This window comes from Suillus bovinus, assembly GCF_016758785.1.
Source record: "Suillus bovinus strain UH-Sbo-P2 chromosome Unknown EDB93scaffold_19, whole genome shotgun sequence".
NCBI lineage: Eukaryota > Fungi > Basidiomycota > Agaricomycetes > Boletales > Suillaceae > Suillus > Suillus bovinus.
Genome location: NW_024542075.1, coordinates 360,788 through 384,812, shown reverse-complemented (window position 1 = coordinate 384,812; position 24,025 = coordinate 360,788). Strand labels below are relative to the sequence as shown.

Sequence of the window (24,025 nt, the reverse complement as noted above, 5' to 3'; positions counted from 1 at the left end):
CCCTTTTTAAAACTTGAAAGCATTGGATTTTTCCGACAATTTACCATTCAGCCGCAGTTGAGTCGCGCCATTATGAGTATACTGGGCGTTCGACTTCACAGCAGAGTGCTTCATTCCAGTAGTCACTTTTTACTGGAAAGACGTGGATGTCATCGAGTATAAGGGACTACTGGAATGAAGATGGAAAGCAGCTTGGGAATCTCGCACTCGAGATTGCTTCATGGGACCATATCTGTGTCCTGCGACTCCTGCCGACTCCCCGTTTTTCTGATCACCCTCTTTTTCGATTCCAATTCATGTCTTTTGCAGAGCGATACTCTATGTGGCGATCACCTCTTTGTACTACCAGTGCCACTGTCACTCCCATCGTGATCTCCAGTCTTTTACCTCAGCGAGAAGCGCAGCTGCGAGAAGTTCGTTGTGTATTCTCTCTTGCTCCCTTTGCGCTGACGTTGTCGATAGTGACTGGGTTATCGCGTCCCATAATGAGTATACTTGGTATTCCTTCAATCACGGTAGTGTCGTTCGGCTGCTCGTGTCCCATTCTCCCCGACAGGAACAGCACTTAGATGTCAGTTTATCGCGGTTTATTTCATCTTGCACACTCAAAAAAAAGTGGCGAAGTAAAATTGTGTATGATCATCTGCGCTGGGCCACTTCGATGGCTAATTTCCGCTTCTCCTGGTCTCAAAAAGAGATTCGTACGACTCCCGGGACTGTTAGCCACGAACGTACTCCATGTGATACGTATATACCCTAAAGATATGTATAATGACCTACTTATTCTACTTGGTCAAAAACCGTCATCGTTCTTGATGGTCAGTGGATTCGTGAATGCACAACTCCGTTTTGGCGGTATGATCAGTCGCAAGTCGATATATGATCCGATACAAATGCCTAGTTTCATCATGATGCAGGTTCCACTGAAAACACGCGAACCTGTCCTTTTTCGAAACTACAATATCTCCAATGTCCATCGTCCTGAAGCGGCCGACGTTTAGCAAGTCCATTAAAAAAATCAATGTTAAAAGTGTAGCTTGACATCGAAAAAAAGTATGGGACAATAGATAGATAGGATGGCCATCTCAGTACCGACTACGAGTCCATGTAAATGCGGAATGCACAAGAGTGTTGCAATAAGATGTGGACAGGTCAGAACGAAAGCATGGGTGAGTACAACAGTTTCACGTCTCTCCTATGATACATCACATCCAGCAGAAGTCAAAAAGACCTCAGAGAACCTGCGGCTCATCCCACGCCAGTGAGCTGTCTGCCTGGTTTTCTTGATCGGACCCTTCTGGCCGATACCGACCTTCACCAGCATCAGGATCGTGATCATGGAGTCCCTCTGTTTGAAGCTGAACAAGGGGTTGTCGGCCATGTGCCAAGGAATGAGGATGTGGAGGGGTCTGCAGACGCGGAGGGGATTGGGGCCAATCACGCGAGGGGCGCGAGTAACTTAATTTAGGAACGGGAGGCTCGGGGCTCAAAGAGTGTGAGCGCGACGGCGTGGCAAATGGTGCTTGGCTGCTTATTTCTCCTGATGAATACTTGTATAGCGAGGGTGGTATGGGTGAGGGCAGGGGGATGTCGGATGGTGAGTAGTAAGAGGGATTGGGTGAACCAGTATCTTCTGCGTCGTGGGGATTTTGTAACGTGGCCTGGGGGACCAGCTCGATAGTATCTGAGCCATTGTCGTCAGGACTTCTCCTACCAGAACCTGCAGGGGATCTTGCAAACGTCGGCTCGTAAGTATGCTGCAGAGCTAATTCTGACGTTGAACGAGCGTGAGGTTCGCGAAACATGGGTGCAGTCTCAAGGTCAACATGTTTGTTCTTCGATTCTTTGCGATGGCGAATTCCCAGACGATCTTTGAGATCCCCTGCAACCCACATCTCGCGAATAATATCTTTGTCCAAGGGCATATATGTTGACTTGAAGAACTTGGTGAGGAACCGAGGGGCTAATCGATCACCAGTTAGATGAGTCTCCAGGAACACCGTCTCGACTCACCCAGTGCCACCAAAACAGAGAAAACAACTGTCGTCCAAAACGTGACATTCGAAAAGAGAATCTCTACTTCATCTATAAATCCATCTGTATTAGAGAAGAAGGTGTTGACCGGAAAGAACGAGTAGATCACGATCCAAAGAATCATGACAAGGGATGATCCGACGACGACTATCCAAGTGATGGAGGTCCAACTAAAAAAGTAACATTTAGCGTTACCAAACCAGTACGACAAAGCGCACTCACTAGTGAGTGTTCATTCCAACATATGTGTTCGCTGCAAAGATAGCAGCAACCGCAACAGTTGTTCCGAAATCCGCTAAAGAATCAATCCCTTTGCCGTTGGACGCCACAGCCAGTCCAAGCTGCCAGACCAAGTAGGGAATGAAGAAGACGACCGCAGATTGGTAAAGACCATCGAGCATGTAGAACCAAAACTTTGTCCGCGTGTACTCCAAGCCTCTGATGCCACGAACATAGAGCTGAGGGAAAGCAAGGGCAGCTTTTGCATTGATATCTTGATCGAATGCTAAAACAAACAGTTGAGCGGAACCCAGTAACTAATGAACCAAGGCTCACATCCGAGAACAATGACAGGCAGTGAGGTAAAGATGAGGTTGTAAAACAAAATAAAGCTGTAGTCATATAGATAGGTTGCGTCGAAGCTTTCAAAAGCATCGTCAATTAGTGCAGATAAACCAAGAACGAAACTCACTAGCAAAACGGCATAAACCAAAACATGGCCAACGTCCAGATGACATTCTGAAGCGACGAATCAACGACAGGTACGATCAAACAAAATCACACAACAAACCTTGTAGAAGAAGTTACTGTGCATATCAGCAATACGCTGGTACGACCACCTCCCATGGACGAGCAGTAACTTTGTCAAAAATCTAAATTGACCAAAGGCATAATCGGCAGACATAGCAGCTTGTGAACCTTCGTGTCCAAGGAGACCACAACCAACATTGGCTTCTTGAATCATTGCGACGTCATTAGCACCATCTCCTATAGACAACGTCATCGCCTTGCGACCTTCCTTGACCTTGACGCCAAACTCGATGTGAGTAATATATCTCAGGAAGTGATAGTATACTCACCAGCTTCACGGTCAATGCCTTCTGGGCAGGGGAGACACGACAGCATACAACTGTTTCGCACTGGGTACCAAGGTTCAGGAATAAAGGCTTGATATCCGGCGTCAATGCGTGACGTAGGGTATCACCATCGATAACCACTGCAAAGGAAACCTTAGCGCCAACGATAAACCCGCGTTCCACTGTTTTCGAGGTAGGCGGGCCCAATATCGACGCAATCTTGTTGAGGCCCGCCTCTATCTGAGCAAGAGTGCCTTCGGGGGTGTCAGCAGACAGGATCATGATTTCCATATCTTGTTTCAGAAGGTTGCAGCTGAAACCTAGAGAACGATGAAATCCAGTTTGGCGATATAAAAAACCCCACTCACCAATCTCGATCGCAGTCTGCAGTTTGTCGCCTGTGAGAATCCAAAGCTTGATTCCAGCGCGATGGAGCATTTCTATAGCTTCCGGCACTCCTTCTTGCAGCTTGTCCTCAAGAGCCGTAGCACCCAATATCTGCAACGAATGTTCCACTTCAGCCGCTGCGTTTTCAATGGCTTCGTCGCGGTTGTCGATAGCCGACTGAGCATCTTCATACGTCCGCAGCCACCTCAAGAACTCATCCTCCGCGAGCACTCTATAACCAATGCAGAGCGTGCGCAAACCACCGTTAGCGAAAAAGTCCATGTCCTTGGTCGTCTTCTCCTTCAAAGCAGGGTCCACATTCGCAGCCAGGCGTTCGTATATTACGCTATCCGCGCCTTTGCAGTATAAGATGAGGCGTCCATCTGATGCACGGACGATGACGCTCATGCGCTTACGTGTGCTAGTGAACTCGAGCGTTTTGATATGTGTGAACCGCTCAGGTTGACCAAGCACTTCAATGTCAATCGTGTCCTTGTGCTTGCCCACAAAAGGAAATCCCACATCCCGCGCAGCACCAACCAACGCCGCCTCATCAGGGGACTCAGCCTTGTACTCCAAGTGGTAAGGGCGCTCCTGTGGCTCAGGCTTATCCGCCAATACCGAGTGGCACACAGCCAAGGCACGGAAAAACGCGACGATATGAGAATATTGTTCCGTCGAGCGGTCTCCGAGGTCCTCTGCAAGCTTGGGTGACACGAGCGTGAGTTTGTTGACTTGCATATAGCGGTTCTTGAATAACTTTGTTAGCTTGGCAACCATGGAATCCTTGAGCACTGCAAGTTTTTCTGCCAGCTCTTCTGGTGTTACTGTATCAGCCTGGCCTTCCCTCGTTGCAGCCCCGCGCTGCGCTTCTGTGACGCCCTCTCCATATATGACTCCGTGCACCGAGCACTTTTGGAACTCCATCACGTTTTGTGTCAGCGTTCCAGTCTTGTCGGAGAACACATATTCGATTTGTCCGAGATCATCAGAAATACCCCAGTTCTTTGGGACACATGCGGTGTTGAAGGGCTTGTAGTACATATCCAAATCTTGAGCAATGAAGTAAGCTTGGATGGTCTTGACAATCTCGATAGAGATGAACAAGGAGATTGGGACGATGTTCTGAAAGGCGATAAGACACGACCTGAAAGGAAATTAGCGAGCATTCAGGTGACGTTATAAGGACATACACGAAAGTAACGAGTGCATTGAGGGCATTGGAACTGGTGGGTTGAACACCTGACTCATATATATATGTGCTTGTGGCCGTTAGCCCGTCCATGACTCCATTGATAGTCGCTGACACAGAACAGATGATGACCAAGAACAGGAAGTTCATTATGACATTAAAGTTTGTCTCCTTCGCGATCTTCGATTGCTTGGATGGAGTCTGTCCACCGTTCAAGTATATCTTGGTGTCCGGGCCGGTGAAGACGACCAGTCCGATAATCCACGCGGTGTTGCGTACGGTGCAGCCGCGAAGGAGCAGTTCATTGATAGTGACACCCTCTCTACGAGGTTCGCCCGTGGTAGTGTCTGTATATCGTAGGACCCCGTTGTAGACATACAAGTTCTGGTGCGGAGGTTCTGAATCGAGAACAAAGGAGGATTTTTCGATGTCTTCTTCTGAACTAAGGGATGCCGTGGCCTGTATTGCCTTCCGTACCTTGAGGTTTGTTTCGCCATCAAGGTTCTTGGTTTCGAGATAACACAGTCCGCCTGCATCGGATGTCGACAATACGACGATATCAGCAGGAACCTGCTCATCTTCCCGTAGAAGCACGATGTCGCCGACCTCCAACTTCTTCCACAATGTCCTCTCCCAGCGGGCTGTCCCGTTGGTGCGCCTGCTCCAATCTACCACGCCCAGATATGACCGTGAAGGAGATGATTGCATATAGTTTGATAGGGACATACTGTGTTGATCCCATCCTCTAAGCTCGTTTTCGGAGAGCCCTGGAGGGTAGGTATGTAAGTCCACGCTGCCCACACTGCCTTCAATGTCCTCCAACTGCCGGCCACCTGCCCCCGTAGGAAGGTGAGACCCGCCCAAGACCGCGATGCTATCATTCATGTCTGCGGTGCTCATGCTGACCCTATCCTCACCGCTCTTGCTCAAGATGATCTGCTTTCCCTCGCCTGCTTCCTTCTCCCGTAATTTCTGCACTCCACGAGTGATTTTTCCAGGAGCATTTATATGGAGCAGTCGTTGGTACCAAGGTCGGGGATCAAGGGCCTGATTTACATTGCGCCATTGCCCGAGTCGCGTTACTGCGGAGGTGTTCACTTCTTCATCGAGTTTGGCTCGTCTATAATCCTCAACAGCATCCTTGACTGCTGTCACGACTAAGATGAACAACAGCGGGAGAGCTGCAGTCTGTGGCGACGTGGCACCGAAGATGGAGAAAACTGGGCAAGTCTCATTAGCAATTGTTGCTCCACAAAGCACTGCTCTGGTGATAGAGATGAGTTGTACTCACGTTGACAGATGACCAGCGCTAAAAAGTAAATATTGGCGATTCTAGGGGCAATCAATGAGGTTACTGTTGCATGGACAGTGACACGTACCGGTGAAATTGTTCGAATAAGTTCTTTGGCAGAAAGGTCAAGAGTGTGTATCCTGTGAGCAATATTACACTCGAATCGGAACTGAAATCTCAATATGAAACATACTGCTTGTGCGAACTTTGTTCCGCGCATACCAGGGCGAGCGGTTCGCCATGATGGTCAGTCTCCATAGCAGAGAGCGGTTGATTGACGTATATGTTCCTCCGCGCGCCTGGGATCCGCGATTGCGGGGCTGAGGGAGCCTCAGGTAATTGAACCGTTGATGGGCCTGGTTCCGAGGTCTTTGATTTCTTTGCATTCTTGCGAAAAAACAAGGATCTCTTGTTGGCAATAGTGCGCCTCTTGTGAGCTCTAATTTCTGAACGTATAGATTCCGCAATAGTGGAAGCTGCTGTGTGCACTGTACGGAGACGAAGTTGTGGGTCTATGGTATCATTCTCGTCAATGTCGGACGATGGCGGATTGCGCTTGAATAAAGACATTGAAATGATGAATTAGTGACAAGGGGTATTGTGAAAGGGCCCTGGGGCCGAGAACCAGCACGGCAGGACGGAAATTGGGGAAAGAACGACAAGTAGAAAGACGAGCTTGATGTAACTCAGGCTCCTTCGCAGCAAGCAGAGCTACTGTGCAGTGTCGCACCAATTTTGGCCTAGTATGTAATTGGGACCCCGATCACCTTCGAATTACGAGTGAAGTGTGGATTAGACTCTCGGGTTGACGTTGTCGAGAACGGAGGTGAAGGAGAGAGTCCAAGTTGTCGACGAACCTTTGTCAACGTGCACGTATGACGAGCCGCTCAATCGGTCCTTGGATCATCTCCGGTGACAATTTTTACTGTTTGACGGCCACGGTCATAATATAACGTGTTCGTTTCCGGTTGATATTTTCAGCACACGTTGTTACAAGCAGGTGACCATGCAGGCAACTTAACAATACTGCGCATTGCGGCCCGGGGATGGACTTAATCAAAAATTTATTCTAGCTTACTGCAATCTGCTGCACTCCAATGCTACTTATACGTATACCCAGACATGTGCATTACACGGTTGAAAGCTACGCAATTTGGAGTGAAATTTTTTTATTCTATGGCGAGTGCATGCCTTCGGACACGTTCCAAGCACCGTGATTATACGTATCGCGACGTTCCGCGGGTTTCAGTTAATCGATATCTTCGGACTTGGTCGACTGCATCTTGAGCATCGGAGAACAGAGTATCTGTAATAATTTAGTTTGCAATTCCAGTCAAGAAGACTATCAAAAAACTATGTTTCACAATTGAGGCAGGAAGGCGCTTAGTAGCAACGATCAAAGTGAAAGTCCCACAGGCAAGTTTGCTGGAGGGTTGAGGAAAACACTCGTGAGGCAGTAATCACAACCAATACGTTCTATGAACCTACTTTTCTCCTGGATTACCGAGGCGTTCTATTTCAACACGTCAATTCCTTGAGGACGTCAAGTAATGGATCCTTCCGAGTTGGAGGTAGAGCTGTTCAGCTTCCAACCTAACAATCAATCATAGCGCAAAAATGTCGGCCTCGGGATTGTGTGTGTCAGACGCCATGGCAGGAGTTCAGATTCCAGTTGGGAAAGAGGACGAGGGAGGAACTTATCACAGACAGAGTGCCATGAACATTCACCCAAACGAGTTGATTCAGAAGCCCGTGGAAATGCTGCGGCAACTGCCGCGACTACCTCTCACCCTTGTCGCTAAACTTACAATCTTTCATATTACAATATTTAGTTTGATTCCTTCCCATACCATGATATTTTTCTTTTTCTAAAGGAGTGACACGCAGTCGCGTGCATCATTTCAAGACGCGGTCAATGTCAACTTCGCTTTCTCGGTCTCGCTACCTGATTGTTAACTTTTGGATCACATCAAGCTCTTTTTCATCATAATCAGGATCTCCTTCATTGCGATCCTCGCGGTTTTAGTGGGATGGAGGTCCAGTATCATGAGCCCAGCCATCCTGATGGTTCCCAGCATCCAAGCACCACCGATAGTTTCCAACTGAGCTGACTTCTGCAAGTAGAGTGAGTGAGTAAATGCCGCACAGCCTAACCATCACACTGCAGTCTCTTGCTATGTTATCAAATTCATGTCCCACAACACCCGCGACAACATCCTGCAACACTACTTTCTTGCTGGAAATTTGCTCAGACAATGTCAAAACCAGGCATGGACCTTCAGCGGTCATTTGCACGTCATATTGCAGACTCACACTGTATTATACGCGTTAATGGCAAATTTTCCTATCATTTCAGAATCCAGAAAGCCAAAATCTGTAATTGGAACGCACGACAAATTAGTTTTCATGGCTGCAGTTCGCTACACCAAGAACTGCACATGTGTAAGTTTATATTATCATGTGAAGTTCTTCATGAAAGCACTGATACACAGTCCAGAGCAATATTACTTATCAAAGAGGAGAATCGGAGGAAGCCGCATTCAAGGGCACAGCTTTGTACACCCGTTGACTGACGCATGTGATTTCGTTTGTGCTCGACAGTCCTTCAGAGACAGTAATGTGAGAACCGGGGAAGGAGCCCCGAGTGCGCAGCTCCCGCCCGTGGAACCCCAACCCCAATGTGGGTCGATAACCGTACTTAAGTGAGGTTTGCGGCGACGTTGGTCCTTCTATGACTTGCATGCAGGTCTAATAGAGGGCATAACGATTTACTTTTGTTTCTAAGATGTCTTCGATTTCAGAGGTTGCGGATCTGCAGATATCCAATGTATGCGAGGATCGCAGCTTGATATCTGCGACGTTACTAACTTTCTTTTTGATTTAGTTTGCCAATAGTAAGTGATCTTAGATCGTCCGTGAAGGAGACAGCGACTGACTGCATTGTATCGTCAGTTGGTGCCTTCGCACTTCTCGTAAGCATCAAGCCCGTTCATTGATGTACTGGCTCGACGGCTCTTTTCGGCGTTCTAGACATTCGATTTCTTCATCACGTTCCAAGATGAGGTCAAGATTACAATAATTTGTCCGTAACTGTTGTTTTTATCGCTGTTTACAGGTGAAGTGGACCTGGTTTAGGCCATGGGATATAACTCGTGTCATATTTGTCGCATCTCGATATCTGCCTTTCATAGGCTCTGCATTGACTGCATATGGTGACTCATCCACTTTCATTATCCTTATCTTTGGGGCATTGTTAACGGCTGTCGTAGATGCACTGAGTCTCAATGGGCCGGTGACAGTAAGCATGCAAAAGAAATGGCTTCTGACGATAAGCTGACTGCATGACACAAAGCCAGCCCGCAGTCAGGCAGAAAACAGTAAGTGGTCACCCAGTAGTTAATTTTCCCTCAACCTGACAACGCGATTTCCAGTCATTCATATTATAAGTATCGTTGCTGCGGAAGGTGCGAGTTTCTCATATCACCCATACCAAGAGCAGGGTAGGATCATATTTCTTTGACAGCCTTGTTGGTTATCCGAACATGGGCATTCTGGCAAAGGAGCAAAAGGATGCTGATCGGATTGGTAACTTATAGTGTTGTGCGTGTTCCATGGGACTGGAGCATAGACCTTAACTTTTCAATAGGCGACAGTAATCACTGCTGTTTCCATAAACGTCGTTCGACATGACCAGTTGACAGCAAGTGAGTTCGTTCGTACTGCTGTGACCAACACGTGTCGTTTTAATATAGTTCTAGTATCAAACGCTGTATTGGTATATTCTTGCCTGGCACTTTTTGAATGTGGTCAGTTACCATGTAGGGCGTACTGTTGACCATCTGACCCGCAAGAAAAACCTGGTAGTGATACTGGCCCTCACTGCGTATAAGAAGTTCAGTGACTACCGGAAATTTGAGAGTTCTATCATAACCACCCTTTACGGTGGTAAGTGTGTTTTACATGCTGTGCATCATCGGTGCGTGGAAACTGTTTGCTTCAACGTTATTGCTGTGTAATTCGTTTCGCAAAGCCATCACAGTCACCAATATTATTATTGATGCAGTTCTCCCGGTGCGTGTGCATGTTCATTGAACCTCGGTCACTCAACGACTCATATTTTGTTACTCGGCTGCAGATTGGATATACAAACATGTTTGATACGTATGTCGCCGGCTGAACTGTGACTACTGACCATGAACTCACCGCATTTAGGTTACAAGTCGTCATCCAAAGCGTCTTAGCCTCACGAATTATGTTTCACCTTCGGAGTAGTCACGACCTGATCTACGAGATGCGCGCATCTTCGACGTCGATGGTGTCAGAAGCTATACAATACAGACAACCTTCGCAAATGCAAACGAACGACTCAGAGAGAAGGAATGATGCTAGTAGTGGTGTTTGATGGCGTACAAGCGGGCTTGGTTCACCGTCAAGATTGGACACGCTTTTGTTAGAACCCATTTCTATAAGTATTTGAAGCGTTCGAACATTGTAGCTATGAATGTATTTGAATAAGTTCAAAGGACTTGCCATAGACACCACTTACGGTTATCCAGTTCACGTTCTGTCGGATCCGACCGAAACAATTACCGTTGCGTGATGTCGTACACACGCTCTCATAACAATTATATCCCCTTCTCTTTTGTGTTGCATGACAGCTGAGACAAAGGGGGTGGCATCACTGTATCACGTTTTATTGCAGAAATGCACCTTGCTTAAGTAGGCGTAGGTACGACATGAACGGTCAAGTTGACCGCGATCCTTGGCTTTCAATCTATGAATTGGCATAAGAAAGGCCGACCCATAGGGTTCTGTGTCCCGTGACACGCAAGATGCAGCCAAGTATTGTCTCCCAAATGCGCACATTTCGTGGCATCAACACTGGTTATCTTGAAGGAAACAGTTGTGGGAGGGGGCAAAAGTCTCCGCACCAATTCCAGCTCAGGCTTCACAGCATCCAAAATGAATGAGGCACTGGCCGGGCAATCCCGGCCAATAGCAACGAAGGGCACCGACGAGGACCTGTAATGACTTCCGCGAGCCTTGATCAGCGCGGTGAGCGATGGCGTATGTGAAGAAATATATTGCTGCGAGAGGGACTTCCTTTTGGCCCTGCACTCGCCAGCAGCGTGCAACGGCAAGAAATGAATAGACGTCGGGCATCCACCATATTCGGGAACCTCGTTGTGCAAATTCATCCAGATTCTCGACCACTGGGCACATGTCGACGTCTCATAACTCTCTCTCTCGGCTTTTATCAGCGCTGATTGGTTCCCTTTAGAATCAGCCTTTTGTTAATCGCTCTTTGGAGTGTGGGCACCAATTTCAGGAGTTTCTCAAGATTTGTAGGTAGAGTCGGAGGTCCCTTGTGCGAATGATGATAGCATAGCAAGACGGCTCGCTTGCGATCGGCAGGATGATAGGCCCATCACGTGCTGCATCTTGAAGAACGGCGAATAAGGTGGGAAGGAGAAAGCGAGAGAAGTCCTCGATCTCTTCTACAGCTCTATTCTAGTCCTTACTAGACGTCTGTACCGGATGTATTTAGCTTCTACATTGGCTCTTGAGGTTGTTCCTCAATAGTTCGCAGGATGTTTATCGAGGAGGGTGCTGAGGTCTCTTATCAGGGCCGCTGCACGATTGCCGCGTGCCCGGGGGCTCTCAAGAGGGTGCGGATCCACGTCATCCGTGTCCAAATGATAGTCCTGCCTCGTTCCAACAACTCGACAGCACGACACACATCACCGCTACGAAGAGCACACAAAGCGGGCTAGATTAATTCTCGATAGCTGCAGTACAGACGGAGTTAAGGGCGACTTACAGAAAAATAAGCTCATGCCATTTGACGACGTGTACAGCTTTATTCCTTGTCTGGTATTCGGTACCGTCAGCCTTGACCACCGCATAAAAGCCAGCAGGGATCCGTTGTAGACCAAGAGTGAGATCAGTTGCGCAAATAGCTTGAGGGAAATAGTCAGTGCGAGCTGAGCGAAGATGGATATTACATACCAGTAATGATGACTCGTTGCACGCCACTGCAGTATATATCTCCCGGGCCCTGGGTGCGTTCTAGGTAACTTGGCTCCCCACTAAAATGAGTACGTTGTAAGGCATTTAGATGATCAGTGCACCATATGCTTACCTGTCATTTTTTGGCTGAAGAACCGAAACTAAGTCCATACATGTGCTATACAACATGACGACTTACGATTATAGACGTTTTGAACTGTTCGTCATGTTATCGTCATCGGTGCCTGACTCATTCTCCCTTTCAAGAGCTCGGTACTGGTAGCAATGATTTCTTTACTGAAGGATTTGAGAAGTTTACATGATGACGCTGCAAAGTCTGAATTTGAGTTTGATTCTGATTAGCTTGAATACTCAAAGGTGACATGTCGATGACGGACCACAATGATGGCTGAGGGATGGATCTAAACTAACACTTGAGAATAAGATGTGTGCCGGAGGTCATAAAACACTGCAGTACCTGTAAAGTCCTGAAGGATTATAGAAAAGGAAACAAAACATCAACACCAAATCGTGCAGGGCCAATGAGTCAACGGGACAGAAGCCACGAGACACCCATAGGCTCATTTACAGTGTGCATCAGATTTGCACAGCAGAGGCACGTTCTAGGGTGCGATATTAGTAACAAAAATAGCCATAACAAGAAGCCTGCAAGGCTGAAGAGCAGGGCATTCCACAGAATGCACACTTTCGCAAGGATTCGGCCCATTGCGAAGCACTTCCTGAATGCCGCAATGGTAAGGATTATATGGCAAGCATCGAGTTCTTGTGGGGTCACTTTCAATCGTGGTGCTAGTGAAGCGTATCCCAGACATTCAACAAGACGGCAAATTTGAGCGAGGAGGATTGCACGATAAACGAAGAGCTGTACGCATTGTAACAGAGAACTGATGAGAGTGATCATAAACGTTCACATTGTAACAATAACGCTGTGCCGCTACTGCGGTAATTGCCGCGACAACTTGAATATTTTTTAATTTTATATGATATGACATTGTAGTCTGATTCCCATACGATGTTTCTTCCACACGACTAATTGTGCAGTCGCAGGCATCATCTCAAAACGTAGTTGGTGCCGCCCTTCTTCGCTTTCTCGGTCCTCCATGCCAGTGGGATTCAAATTAGCTATCGCTTCTGAGTTTCTCTCACTGAAATCTGGCCCGCACTAAGGTGATTGTTAACTAGGACTGTTTCGGAAAGTGGATCACGCCAAGCTCATCATAATCAGGATCTCCTTCATTGCGATACTCGTTCCAGTTGGATGAGCATATGTACCACAACCATCACTTGATATTTTTAGCATCGATGCGTCACTGATAGTTTTCAACTGAGCTGACTTCTGCAAACATAGTGCTGAGTGCGCAAATAAATGCCGTGCAGCCTAACCATCTCACTACGGGCAACAAGTTGCTGCGACACTATACTGACTTACTGAAAATTTGATCAGATGGAAATGTCTTCCAGCGGTTGTTTTTACGCCTCGATTCAAGATCCAGAAGCCCAAATATGAAATCTGGAGGACTCGGCCCGCGGGGTGGGAATGATATATACATACTTCAGTGCGTGCTGCAGTTCACTACATCGAGGACTGTGGGTTCATATAATCATGTGAAGTAATTCAAGGCACTGATGTAGAGTCCAGAGCAGGCGGCCAGCAACAAGCAAGTTGTATTACTGATTAGTAGTAGTAGCGACAGTACGCTCAAGTTTGGAACGTTTCAGCAAGTACCATAGCAGTTGCAACGGTGGCGTAACGTTTTCGTAGTGCACTACGCATCAGACTGCACAGCAACACTAAACGAATGTTCTTGTAGGCGTCGCGATCACCATATCGTAAAAGAATGAGTTTCTATTTTGGCCCTCTCAAGTGCTGTGCTAGATCGATCTAAAGGCGCTGCATTTCATGATGATGATTATGACTGAGTCTCCAGAACCGGATTGGAGGCTCAATCATACGTGTGTCGTACTTAAGTTGGGTTTGCGGCGACGTTGGTCCCTCCATGACTTGCAGGCAGGTCTAATAGAGGGCATAACGTTCTATTTTTTTTTGTTTCCAGATGTCTTCTATTTCATTTTCGGAGGTTGCAGATATCCAGGTATCCAAGGTATGCGAAGATCGCAGGTTGATAAACTCGACATTACTGATTTGTTCTCTTTACTAGTTTTCCAATAGTAAGTACTTGTTTTGGATCGTCCGTGCGCGTGAAGGAGCGGCGGCTGACGACGTTGTATCACTAGTTGGCGCTTTCGCAATTCTCGTAAGCATCTAAGCCCGTTCATTGTAATACGAGCTTAATGACTCTTTTCGGCATCTCAGATATTCGATTTCTGCATCACGTTCCAAGATGAGGTCAAGATTAAGATAATCTGCCCGTGGCTGTAATTTTCATCACTGTCTACAGGTAGAGTGGACCTGGTTTAGGCCATGGGATATAACTCGTGTCATTTTCACCATATCCCGGTATCTACCTTTCATAGGCTCTGGATTGACTACATATGGTGAGTCACCTGCTTTGACTATCCTTATCTTTTGGGTATTGTTGACGGCTGTCGTAGCTGCACTGCGTGTCAGCAGCGGGCCGGTAAGCATGCAGAAGATGGCTTCTAACCGATAAGCTGATTGAATGACATAAAGCCGGCCCCCAGTCTGGCAGAAAACAGTAAGTCGTCGCCCAGTTAATTGTCACTCAACCTAACAACGTGATTTCCAGTCATTCATATCGTAAGTATCATTGCTGCGGAAGGTGCGATTTGCCCGTATCACCCGTACGAAGAGCAGGGTAGATCATACTTTTATGACAGGCTTGTTGGTTATTCGGACGTGGGCATTCTGGAAAAGGAGCAAAAGGGTGCTGATTGGATTAGTAACTTATAGCGTGGTGCGTGTTTCACGGGCCTGGAGCATACACTTTTAACTTTCCAGTAGGTGACAGTGATCGCTGCCGTTTCCATAAACATCCTTCCGAATCACCAGTTGATTTCAGCAGGTGAGTTCGTTCGTATTACCAACACGTGTCATTTTAATATAGCTATATCAGATGTGTCCACTATACCTGGGCCAAGCTTTGAGTCGTCAAGAAATGCTGCATTAGTATATTCTTTTTTGGCACTTTTTGAATGTGGTCAGTTACTATGTAAGGGGACTGTGGGCCGTCTTACTCACAAGCAAAAACCTCACAGTGATACTGACCCTTACGGCGTATAAGAAGTTCAGCGAATACCGAAGAATTAAGAACTCCATCATAACCAACGTTTATGGCGGTAGCATGTTTTACATGTTGTGCATCATCGGTACGTGGAAACAATTTGCTTCGACTTTATTGTTGTGTAATTCCGACGTTTCGCAAAGCCGTCACAGTCACCAATGTGGTTATTGACGCAGTATTTCCGGTGCGTGTGCATGTCTATTGAACTCCAGCCATTCAATGACTTGTCTTTTGTTGCTCGGCTGCAGGTTGGCTATACAAATATCTTTGATACGTATGTCACCGGTTGAACTGCGGCTGCGGACTATGAACTTACTGATGCCATTTAGGCTACAACTTGTCATTCACAGCGTCCTAGCCTCACGAATTATGTTCCACCTTCGAAGTAGTCATGAAAATGTCTACGAGACGCAAACATCATCGATGTTGATGGTGTCAGAAGTTGTACAATGTGGACAGCCCTCGCAAATGCAGACGAACGAGAGAAGGAATAATGCTAGTAGTGAAGTCTGATGGCATGCAAGCGAGCTTACATTGTCGTCAAAATTGGACACGCTTTTGTTAGAGTCCATTTGCAGTCTACTAACAAATCGTTCATATTGTAGCTACCACAGTATTTGAATAAGCCATAGACCGTCACCACTAGCACGGAAGCAATTCGCATTCGGTCGGATCCGACCGAAACAATTACTGTTGCGTGATACCGTACGGCACGCTCTCATGACAATTAGATTCCCCTTCTCTTTTGTCTTTATGACAGGTGAAACAAAGGGAGTGGCATCGCTGTATCACGTTCTATCGCAGAAATGCAGCCTTGCTTAAGTAGGCGTAAGTATGCTATGAACGGCCAACTCGACCGCAATCCTCTTCTGCTCTCCATCCACGATGAACTACCAGATTCACCGCCCATGTAATATCAACGTCCTCCCAGTTGAAATACTATCCTACATATTCACGCTGGCTACCCATGATGCCGTGTCCACCAACAATGATTACAAACGAAGATATCAGGTTCCTTTCAGTCCCGAAAGTGTCACAATGCCAACTGTACTCGCGTCTGTACATCGCCACTGGAGAAATGTTGCACTTTCCACCTCGACGCTATGGACAAGCCTCGTAATGAGTCTTGGGCAGGTTGTTCGTGTCCAAGTTGGACCAGATGCAAGTGACGAACGCGCATATACTACTTTCCTTGATGTGCAGCGCTTGGCCACTCATATCGCGCGGTCACGAAACTCTTCGGTGGACGTTCTTATCGACACTCGAGATCCAGAATGGGACTTTGAAGATGATGAGTAAGTCATGCTTTGTTTGAAGCTCACATCAGTCCCAACATCTTCGCGCTCAGGGAAGAATGCTCAACTCACAATGCAACATGCTTCCCATATGCCACCATCATCCCTCAGATCCTCGCCCTTCTGTTCCCCCAGATGTACAGGTGGCGTTCGCTGACAATCCTCAGTGATACGTGGGCACCTCTTCGTGTCGCTCTTGAATGTCTTAGTGTGCCCACCATGACAAAGGGCTCGGGTGCTCCGCGCCTTGAAACTCTGATGCTCATGCGATGCAACGAGTTCTTAGGTCACTTGGACACCTTTTCTCCACGCACTCAACATACTTTCAGCGGGATACCATTTGCCGCTTTGACAGGCGCGCCTCACCATGATCTCTCTGCACAATCACAATCACATCCCCTTCCGAAGCTGCGAAACCTAACTCTTGTCGGTGTTCACCTGAACTGGACGCAGTTTTCTCATTATACTCTTGGCGCAGGCTTCAGTGAGACACTCTCATGCATTCAATCATTGGAGCTTTCGCAGCACTGCCGTGAAGTCAGGCCGACAGTTGATGAGTTTACAGGAATTCTGAGGGCTTGTCCTTTCCTGCGAAAACTCGTGATCAGGGTCTCTGGGCCGAGGTTTGATGCAGGTGTGCAACACAGTGATCTTCCAGTATCACTTCCCCTGCTTGAAGAGATTCACTTGGGGTATACCAATGCCAACGATGCTGCCATGCTTCTCAGTCATATCCATGCCCCTAACCTCATCTCACTTTCCATCGAAGATGCCAATCAAATTACCAGTCCTGATGTCGAGGACTCTGGCCCTCTCCTAGCTTATCTCGCAACCGGCTTTCTTGATCTGTGGGACGTCTCCACGGAACCTGGCTCGAATCATGGACTGTACAACTACTATTTAGCCACGTCCAAAGATTCCGTCGCCAAGACGGTCAAGACGCCGTTCCCACACCTTGAGCGATTGTCGCTCAATAGCGTTGCTGCATGCATGATCCCGTTCAGTCTCCTGATGGCCGTCGTCCCGAAACTCTGTCACCTGTCGCTATCTCGCACCCCAAATGCGCTCGTAGCTCTGTTACCCACCCAGACTCCTTTTGCGGACGCCTGTACGCGCACCATACCTTGCCGTGCTCTCAAGTCCATAGAAATGTTTTGCACTGAAGAACAGACAAAAAGCGTTCTCGATTTTGTGGTGAGGGAACGCGAGCAGAGCGGTGCGCCACGTGTGTGTAACATCGACATACACCTTGAAGTATGCTCCGCGGATGCCGGTGAAGAGATCGGAGGGTATCAAATTATTGAAGACGACATGGTTAGGAACCAGACTACATATGGGGAGTGGGTACCAGACGAGCAATATCCATTTGCGCCTGGTGGTGTCTTCAATGATCCCGATTTTGACGAAGCATATCGTTATCTATCGTAAGTATTGCTTCTGTGTAGTATGTACTCTGTACAGCCCTTAGATCTATATTACTTGTATGGCGCGTTCGATGCGTCGTAAGCAGCGCATGATGTTATTAACCTTGGTGCGAATTATCAATCAATTCACACTGTAAATGGGTGCTGGATTTGATGACATCCGACGGCAATGCGCAGTTTATGCGTCTAGACTCTATTCTACAGCCGCATGTTGCCGTGTTACGCACGAGGGTTTTCTCGTATTGCACAGAATCTTCGCAAGTTCAGTCAGGAATTACTGCTTTCGGGTGACCTCCACTTTGCGGCATGCTTGCTTCGAGTTCTCATCTTGAAGTTCCTCCCGGAATTTGGATTTCATCACTTGGAGTGTGAGAGAAACTGGCTGGGGGAGAGTGGGGAAAGAAAGATAGACTCGTAAGTCGTAACCATCATGATTCTGCCTACGAGATTTTTGAAATTGTCGCAATACAAAAGGAACGTGGGGGGGAGAAGAAAAGTAAGTTACCTGATTCAAAATATCCGTCACCACTTGGTATCTGATGAAATCAAGGACACGCATGGGCTCGGCGTGCTTGGTATCCGAGTCGGATATCTTTCCCGATCTTATTCAATTGTGAGCAGTGAGCAGGGCCTCCGGTAAGCTCAACTCACCTGTGCAAATCGGCTCATAACACAGCCTGGGCACAAAGAGCAATATATGATGTGAGAGTGATCACCACTAAATAGTACTAAATCGACAGTCGTCGATCGAGATTCGAATGCCTTCGTCATCATGTGGCCTGCGGATTCTGTCCAGCACGTCCATATGAATCAGTGCGCGATTATAGCCGCGTTGTCACCCATGAGAAACTGCATACGAATCACTTCTGGCCATTCAATTGAACGTCGAACTTCGGACCTGTTGAATTTCATTCAGGGTGCAATACGCACTTGCAGTAAGCTAACGTTAGTAATTTTTCACCAGCGTGTCACGATAATACGAGATTTATTAATGTGTCTTTTAAAGCGCCGGTCTCAGCCGGACTTACGAGGACTTAGGAGCACCCGGGTAGTCTCGAAAGGATTGCGTGATACGCAGGGCAAAGGTCATGGGACTTGGATCATCGTCCGAAACTCTCCGAACGAATGGGACTCTGTGTATTAATTGTCTGCAACGGAAAATAAGAAACGATTAAAAAAATCCGAACGACGTAACTCCAATAAGCACTTGACTATGGAAATATAATCTGGCTAGAATATATTTTTCTCCCTGTCAAGGCAAAATTGAATGGATGGGAAAGTCCGCGATTTGTCGCGTTCGCTCAAAATATAGGCTTAAGCAAGCGGCGCGCGAAGCTGAATAAGGACTCCGCGTCTGATATCAGGGTAGGATCTGATAGACTATTTGGCAGCAACGCACTATCAAGAGGGCCGACTAATCTAGGCGACCAGTTATCAGGCCGTAGATGAATTCAAGGCTGTCACGAGGAACTACGTGCATGTCTTCAAGAAGCGACTGCAGATCGAAGTATCCCTTCCAGCGCATAGTAGGACGATTGGACGGACGGGCGGTAAAAAGTCAAAATTTATGACGGTTGGAGGTGCCTACCTTCACGGCGTAATGTTTAAGCCTTTTTAGCTGCAAGAGCTATGCTTAGTTGAGGAAAATCGGGCCTTCCATCAGTTTGACGTGTCCATCACCCTTGGCTATTACCTCGTGTGCTGGTATTGAAGGCTCGTGGCGTCCAGAACGTGACGTTGCAATGTTTTGCCTCGCCTTTGGATGCTGTGAGTATGATGCATATAATTCGGCCGATCATCCGGGCATGTTTTGGTCTTCACATTTTTGTCTAGATTTTGCTCTCTTGGGTGTTGCTCGACGTTACGATGAATTGACGGTTTATTGTTGAAACACCGCGATGTTCGATGGGTATATTTTCAACCCAATGTCGTTAGCGTTAATTTCTTTGTAACCATCCACCCCAGCTTTACGTCAGACGACACGTCGGAGGGCTGTCGAGGATGTGCTAATGGTTCAGGTTCATAAGACATCTATTGAGCGCTTGTAGCATGGCGGGTCAAGGATGAAGCTGTATCAGCCAATCAACGTTAACAGTCATGGCACACCAACGTAATATTATGAAAGAACCTTATAATGATGTGTTAGCTCCTGAGAGATGCAGGCCTGATGACTAGAAGCTATGCCCATCTTGAACACCTGACAAAAAGTTCAAATCGGGCAACATTATAGCGTCCCTGTTGGTCCTTGGCAATCGCGTCAGGGGTTAACTCAGAACTGATCCTTGACAGGCTGTTGAACGTTGGGTAAAACGAATATCCGCGGAGTCATTTTGTAGCTAGCGCTGTGGGTTGTACCATGCACTTGAGTCAGATGTAAATTTGCATGCAGTGTAGTGTGCATGTGGCCTTGCTGTGTAAAATTTTAATGGTGGTTACTAGTCAGATTGAACCTTGCATACCTGGAGGATGAATGATGTCGATCTTCACTTCATGATGCGATCTGTGGAAGCATCGAGGTCCTGACCGTGCGCGGTCCGGGTGAAGAACAAATGTACAATGATGATTGGGCTAACACTCGAGTACCCCAGGAACAGACCGGGGGAAGAGACCATAATTTCCCGATGTAGTAGGTGCAGTTGACTGCCGATGCGGGCCGGCCATGGGAAGGATCATTAATATTGGGGCCGTTCTTGTCAGACAAAGTCCGTTTGAACTTGCTCTGATACTTATTTCAAGCAGTCCATCCATTCAATCCATTTTTCAATTCTCATCTAAAAAGTAATGGCACCAGCTCAGGAAGAGCAAGAAAAGGCTTCGACCTCCATCCTCAAGGAGAGACGATTCAAGCTGAGTCGGTCAGTCATACTCTTCGTCTCCTAGTGTACGGATTTACTCACCTCGGGCTATCTCCCAGAGCGTGTGATCGCTGTCGGTGAGTGATTGCTGCATCTCTTATCTGTGATCAGCCATCGCTGATGCGAACTTCAGTCGAAGGAGAATCAAATGTGATGAAGGTCATCCGTGCCAGGCCTGTCTCACCGCCAATTCACCCTGTACGTTTGAAGAACCAGGAAAGCGAACACATCCTCATAAATCAAAGTTCGTGTGCTGTGCATTTCGTCTTGACATAAATACTCATCGACTTGCAGAAGAACTGCAACGCTAGAAGATAGAATGCATCAACTCGAGACTCTCATTCAGGCAATTCCTCCTGCAGTTTTTGCTGCAGGAGGTGCGGGTGCATCTGCACTTACCGCTTCTCAATTGCTATCCTCGGACAACATCACCAGCCCTTTGGTGTCCTTCGCCTCAGCAAACCACAACTTTCCCTCGGGTGTCCCACCCCCATCTTTGCACGTTTTCCCACTTACCAATCCATCTACCCACTTCAGGACATCCCCGCCTATGAGCTCTCCGCGAGCTCAAAGTCCAAACACCGCATTTTCTTCAATGCTTGGCCAATCATCTCATACCCCGAATGCATCGAACTCCGAACAACCGGAAGAGACATCACGCATGTCTATATCTGCTTCTTATCTGTACTTCGACGATGAAGGTTATACCCGTTGGCAAGGAGAGACTTCTGGCCTTCCTCTCTTAGATCTTTTGGTCGAAAATCACACCCAAGTCAAGTCTGAAACGGAGAAAGACTCGCCAGATCCAGCATGGGCAAATCCATCTTCTCATACTTCCAACCCAACTTGGTTTCCAAATAGGACGCCCAAACGCACCGACGTCAATCCAGAAACATTGTGGCGCCTTATCACTTCATATATAGTTCCAGATCTTATGGATAGGTGGATTTTCTATTTTTTTTTCCCTTTTAATCTCGCTTACGCTGATCTTACCATCATTAATAGCCTAGTCCAATGCTTTTTATGTACTTCTTACTACCTGCTGCCATTCCTACATGTTCCGACATTTTTGGCGGTACGTGACGTTCACATGCTATGCTTCCCGTGTTCACACGATTCACAATTTCAGGACTATGGTAATCCCAGGAAGTGGGGTGAACCCGGTTTTGCAGCCTTAATTGTAGGTATATGCTGCCTTGCATCTCGTCACATCGACGATCCAAGAGTACGATCGGACCCCAGTGATGGCATATCTGCCGGCACCCAATGGTTCGAATTATTTGGACGGCTACGTACTCTTCCGATTGCGGACCATCCCACATTATACACTATCCAGGCAGATCTAATCGCCGCGGTCTATGCTGTGGGGCTGGGAAAACTCTCAAAAGCAGCAGCACTCTTATCAGAGGCTATTACTGTGTCGATAGATACTGGCCTCCATCGATCGGCCGACACATATGACCTCTTTAATCCCATCGAGGACGAAGTCCGCAAGCGCACATTCTGGTGTGTATACTTATGGGACAAACAACTATCTGCCCACTTTGGCCGACCCCCAATGATTCGCCTTCGGGACACAGATATTGGAGAGCCTGCTGTTGTGGATGACGAGTTCATCACACATGACGGGGTACTCCCGCAACCCGCAGGAACAGAGAGTCGTATGAGTGCGTTTATCGCCGCTGTGAGGATCATGGTTGTGATGGAGTCGGTGTTGGACATACCCCCTCCACGCGACCGGACAGGTGACTCTTCTCCATTTTTGCTACGCGCAGCGAGCATGCTGTCTGGTCACGTACGCCCGAAAGACCTGCGCGAAGAGGAAGCATTGCTAGACGAAATCCGCCGATCAATACCTCCGTATTGGGCGCATACGTCGGCAACATTAGCGAGTGATGATGTGATCAGGGTGACCCAGGCTGTGCGTTTGCACTGCGCCGAGCAGTATGTCAGGATGTTGATCCATCGACATCGCTTCTCAAATTTTGTGGCGGAGAGGGCATACAATGCATTGATAGAGGAGGATCCTACGGATGTGGAGAAGGAGGAAATGGGTGCGGCACAGTCGTGTGCATTGCAGATTATCTCGTCACACATGCAGGTAGCAGCGAAGGGGCTGATGACGTATTGTAAGTGTTCTCATTATGGATCTTATCTTTCATTGGTTCATCATTCGTGTCAGATGGTGTGCATGTGATCCATCAACTCACGCAAGCCGGAAGAACGCTCATCACCATATTGATTAATTGCAAGAGCGAGAAACTCCAACGCTTGATTCAGCCTGCGCTTGACGCGCTCCGATCGTGTGTTGGGTTATTAAGACGTTTCAGTGGGCGATACGTGTGTGGACAGAGGTCAGGGGATCTCATGGAAGAATTTTGTCGTTGTCAGTTCCTTGTTGCTGATGCCAGTGATCCCTTCGGCTAATGCATGAGACTTAGTGACACAAATTCCTCTGGAGCCCTCTCGCCCAGAAGGCCAGGAACAGTCAAGTTCGCGTCCTCCTTGGATAAGACCCATCCGCAAGAAAACACCCAGTGTCGCTGCCAAGGGTACAGGCAGTGACGGTGGGTCGCAACATAGTAGTCCCGAGGCTTTCTCGCCCTCCGAGTTCTTCGTTGATCCTACCCTTGGGGCCACAAGCCCGCAAACGATACCGCAGAGCGCCTTTTCGCCTGTACCTATGCCCTCATCAACATCATATTCCCGACGGCTGTCGCTTTCGGCGCCGAGTTTTATGGACCCAGGTAACATGGGGATGGATCCATCTGCGGGGATGTATATGTCGTCACCGGCAGATATGATGAATATGTTTGGGGACGGATCGGTGGATGTTGCGACGCTTTTCTCTGGCGCGTCTGATTTCAATATGGGTCAAAATATTGTTGAACCACATGAACCGTTGTACGGGCACATGAATGGGGGAAATACTAATAATTTGATCGCGTCCCCTTAAAACGGTCGCATACGTTTAATATTGTCTTTTGCAGTGGAGCTGTATGGAGGATTATTGCAGGCCTTTCTATTACCGTATTCCCATTATTACTTCGTTGTATGACTTCAGGTTTTCGCAAAACATGGATACTATGCGATTGAGCGCTTGCTTGATGAGTCTTGGAAAATTGGAAGGGGAGTAATCCAGGAGACGCGATCACGTGCCGGTGGTCACTTGAAACTGACTCGCTCCAAGTCATTCATTCAACCTGAACTTACTTTTGGCTGAAATCCGCTGGTCAAC

At 47.5% G+C, this 24,025-nt stretch overlaps 7 protein-coding genes across 7 annotated transcripts; 4 read left to right on the top strand and 3 right to left on the bottom strand.

Moving 5' to 3' along the window:
- Positions 1-1,116: 1,116 nt before the first annotated feature.
- EDB93DRAFT_1274319 (uncharacterized protein) lies at positions 1,117-6,550 on the bottom strand (the record flags this gene model as incomplete). Its single annotated transcript, XM_041454380.1, has 12 exons — positions 1,117-1,963; positions 2,014-2,204; positions 2,257-2,539; positions 2,590-2,675; positions 2,726-2,772; positions 2,825-3,058; positions 3,114-3,430; positions 3,479-4,644; positions 4,691-5,909; positions 5,981-6,021; positions 6,069-6,120; positions 6,187-6,550. 12 exons carry the CDS (start codon positions 6,548-6,550, stop codon positions 1,233-1,235), a joined length of 4,731 nt encoding a protein of 1,576 aa, XP_041308931.1. The 3' UTR covers positions 1,117-1,232.
- A 2,107-nt stretch (positions 6,551-8,657) lies between these two features.
- Positions 8,658-9,786, top strand: EDB93DRAFT_268318 (uncharacterized protein). The gene is made up of 11 exons (XM_041455905.1): positions 8,658-8,807; positions 8,865-8,874; positions 8,933-8,952; positions 9,011-9,043; positions 9,096-9,192; positions 9,250-9,278; positions 9,333-9,357; positions 9,412-9,444; positions 9,504-9,580; positions 9,634-9,684; positions 9,739-9,786. Exons 1-10 carry the CDS (start codon positions 8,766-8,768, stop codon positions 9,634-9,636), a joined length of 369 nt encoding a protein of 122 aa, XP_041308930.1. The 5' UTR covers positions 8,658-8,765; the 3' UTR covers positions 9,637-9,684; positions 9,739-9,786.
- Positions 9,787-10,921: 1,135 nt separating this feature from the next.
- Positions 10,922-11,142, bottom strand: EDB93DRAFT_1138941 (uncharacterized protein; the record flags this gene model as incomplete). The annotated part of the gene is made up of 1 exon (XM_041449233.1): positions 10,922-11,142. A coding segment is annotated over one exon (221 nt), but the record flags the coding sequence as incomplete, so codon positions are not given.
- A 461-nt stretch (positions 11,143-11,603) lies between these two features.
- Positions 11,604-12,716, bottom strand: EDB93DRAFT_1336647 (uncharacterized protein; the record flags this gene model as incomplete). The annotated part of the gene is made up of 7 exons (XM_041455341.1): positions 11,604-11,727; positions 11,802-11,940; positions 11,990-12,069; positions 12,123-12,150; positions 12,189-12,206; positions 12,422-12,467; positions 12,579-12,716. The coding sequence occupies 7 exons, from the start codon at positions 12,714-12,716 to the stop codon at positions 11,604-11,606; spliced, it is 573 nt and encodes a 190-aa protein (XP_041308928.1).
- A 1,208-nt stretch (positions 12,717-13,924) lies between these two features.
- On the top strand, positions 13,925-15,873 carry EDB93DRAFT_1138934 (uncharacterized protein). The gene is made up of 15 exons (XM_041449232.1): positions 13,925-14,112; positions 14,170-14,179; positions 14,246-14,265; positions 14,325-14,357; positions 14,410-14,506; positions 14,564-14,589; positions 14,643-14,667; positions 14,719-14,751; positions 14,810-14,886; positions 14,934-14,994; positions 15,046-15,129; positions 15,188-15,298; positions 15,357-15,397; positions 15,462-15,487; positions 15,543-15,873. Exons 1-15 carry the CDS (start codon positions 14,065-14,067, stop codon positions 15,724-15,726), a joined length of 876 nt encoding a protein of 291 aa, XP_041308927.1. The 5' UTR covers positions 13,925-14,064; the 3' UTR covers positions 15,727-15,873.
- Positions 15,874-16,098: 225 nt separating this feature from the next.
- Positions 16,099-17,936, top strand: EDB93DRAFT_1083123 (uncharacterized protein; the record flags this gene model as incomplete). The annotated part of the gene is made up of 2 exons (XM_041445741.1): positions 16,099-16,508; positions 16,562-17,936. The coding sequence occupies 2 exons, from the start codon at positions 16,099-16,101 to the stop codon at positions 17,934-17,936; spliced, it is 1,785 nt and encodes a 594-aa protein (XP_041308926.1).
- A 2,705-nt stretch (positions 17,937-20,641) lies between these two features.
- On the top strand, positions 20,642-23,901 carry EDB93DRAFT_267981 (fungal-specific transcription factor domain-containing protein). The gene is made up of 8 exons (XM_041455904.1): positions 20,642-20,787; positions 20,847-20,864; positions 20,921-21,031; positions 21,082-21,729; positions 21,793-21,862; positions 21,917-22,916; positions 22,970-23,173; positions 23,229-23,901. Exons 1-8 carry the CDS (start codon positions 20,714-20,716, stop codon positions 23,741-23,743), a joined length of 2,640 nt encoding a protein of 879 aa, XP_041308925.1. The 5' UTR covers positions 20,642-20,713; the 3' UTR covers positions 23,744-23,901.
- Positions 23,902-24,025: the final 124 nt, after the last annotated feature.

Bases quoted from the DNA above. Each gene is read 5' to 3' on its own strand.
- EDB93DRAFT_267981 (XM_041455904.1), top strand. From the start codon at position 20,714: ATGGCACCAGCTCAGGAAGAGCAAGAAAAGGCTTCGACCTCCATCCTC. The intron at 21,730-21,792 runs GTGGATTTTCTA...CATCATTAATAG, and splicing joins GTTCCAGATCTTATGGATAG to CCTAGTCCAATGCTTTTTAT. The intron at 22,917-22,969 runs GTAAGTGTTCTC...CATTCGTGTCAG, and splicing joins GAAGGGGCTGATGACGTATT to ATGGTGTGCATGTGATCCAT.
- EDB93DRAFT_268318 (XM_041455905.1), top strand. From the start codon at position 8,766: ATGTCTTCGATTTCAGAGGTTGCGGATCTGCAGATATCCAAT. The intron at 9,044-9,095 runs GTCAAGATTACA...CGCTGTTTACAG, and splicing joins TCATCACGTTCCAAGATGAG to GTGAAGTGGACCTGGTTTAG. The intron at 9,445-9,503 runs GTGCGAGTTTCT...TTTCTTTGACAG, and splicing joins AAGTATCGTTGCTGCGGAAG to CCTTGTTGGTTATCCGAACA.
- EDB93DRAFT_1138934 (XM_041449232.1), top strand. From the start codon at position 14,065: ATGTCTTCTATTTCATTTTCGGAGGTTGCAGATATCCAGGTATCCAAG. The intron at 15,299-15,356 runs GTACGTGGAAAC...CGTTTCGCAAAG, and splicing joins TTACATGTTGTGCATCATCG to CCGTCACAGTCACCAATGTG. The intron at 15,488-15,542 runs GTATGTCACCGG...GATGCCATTTAG, and splicing joins TATACAAATATCTTTGATAC to GCTACAACTTGTCATTCACA.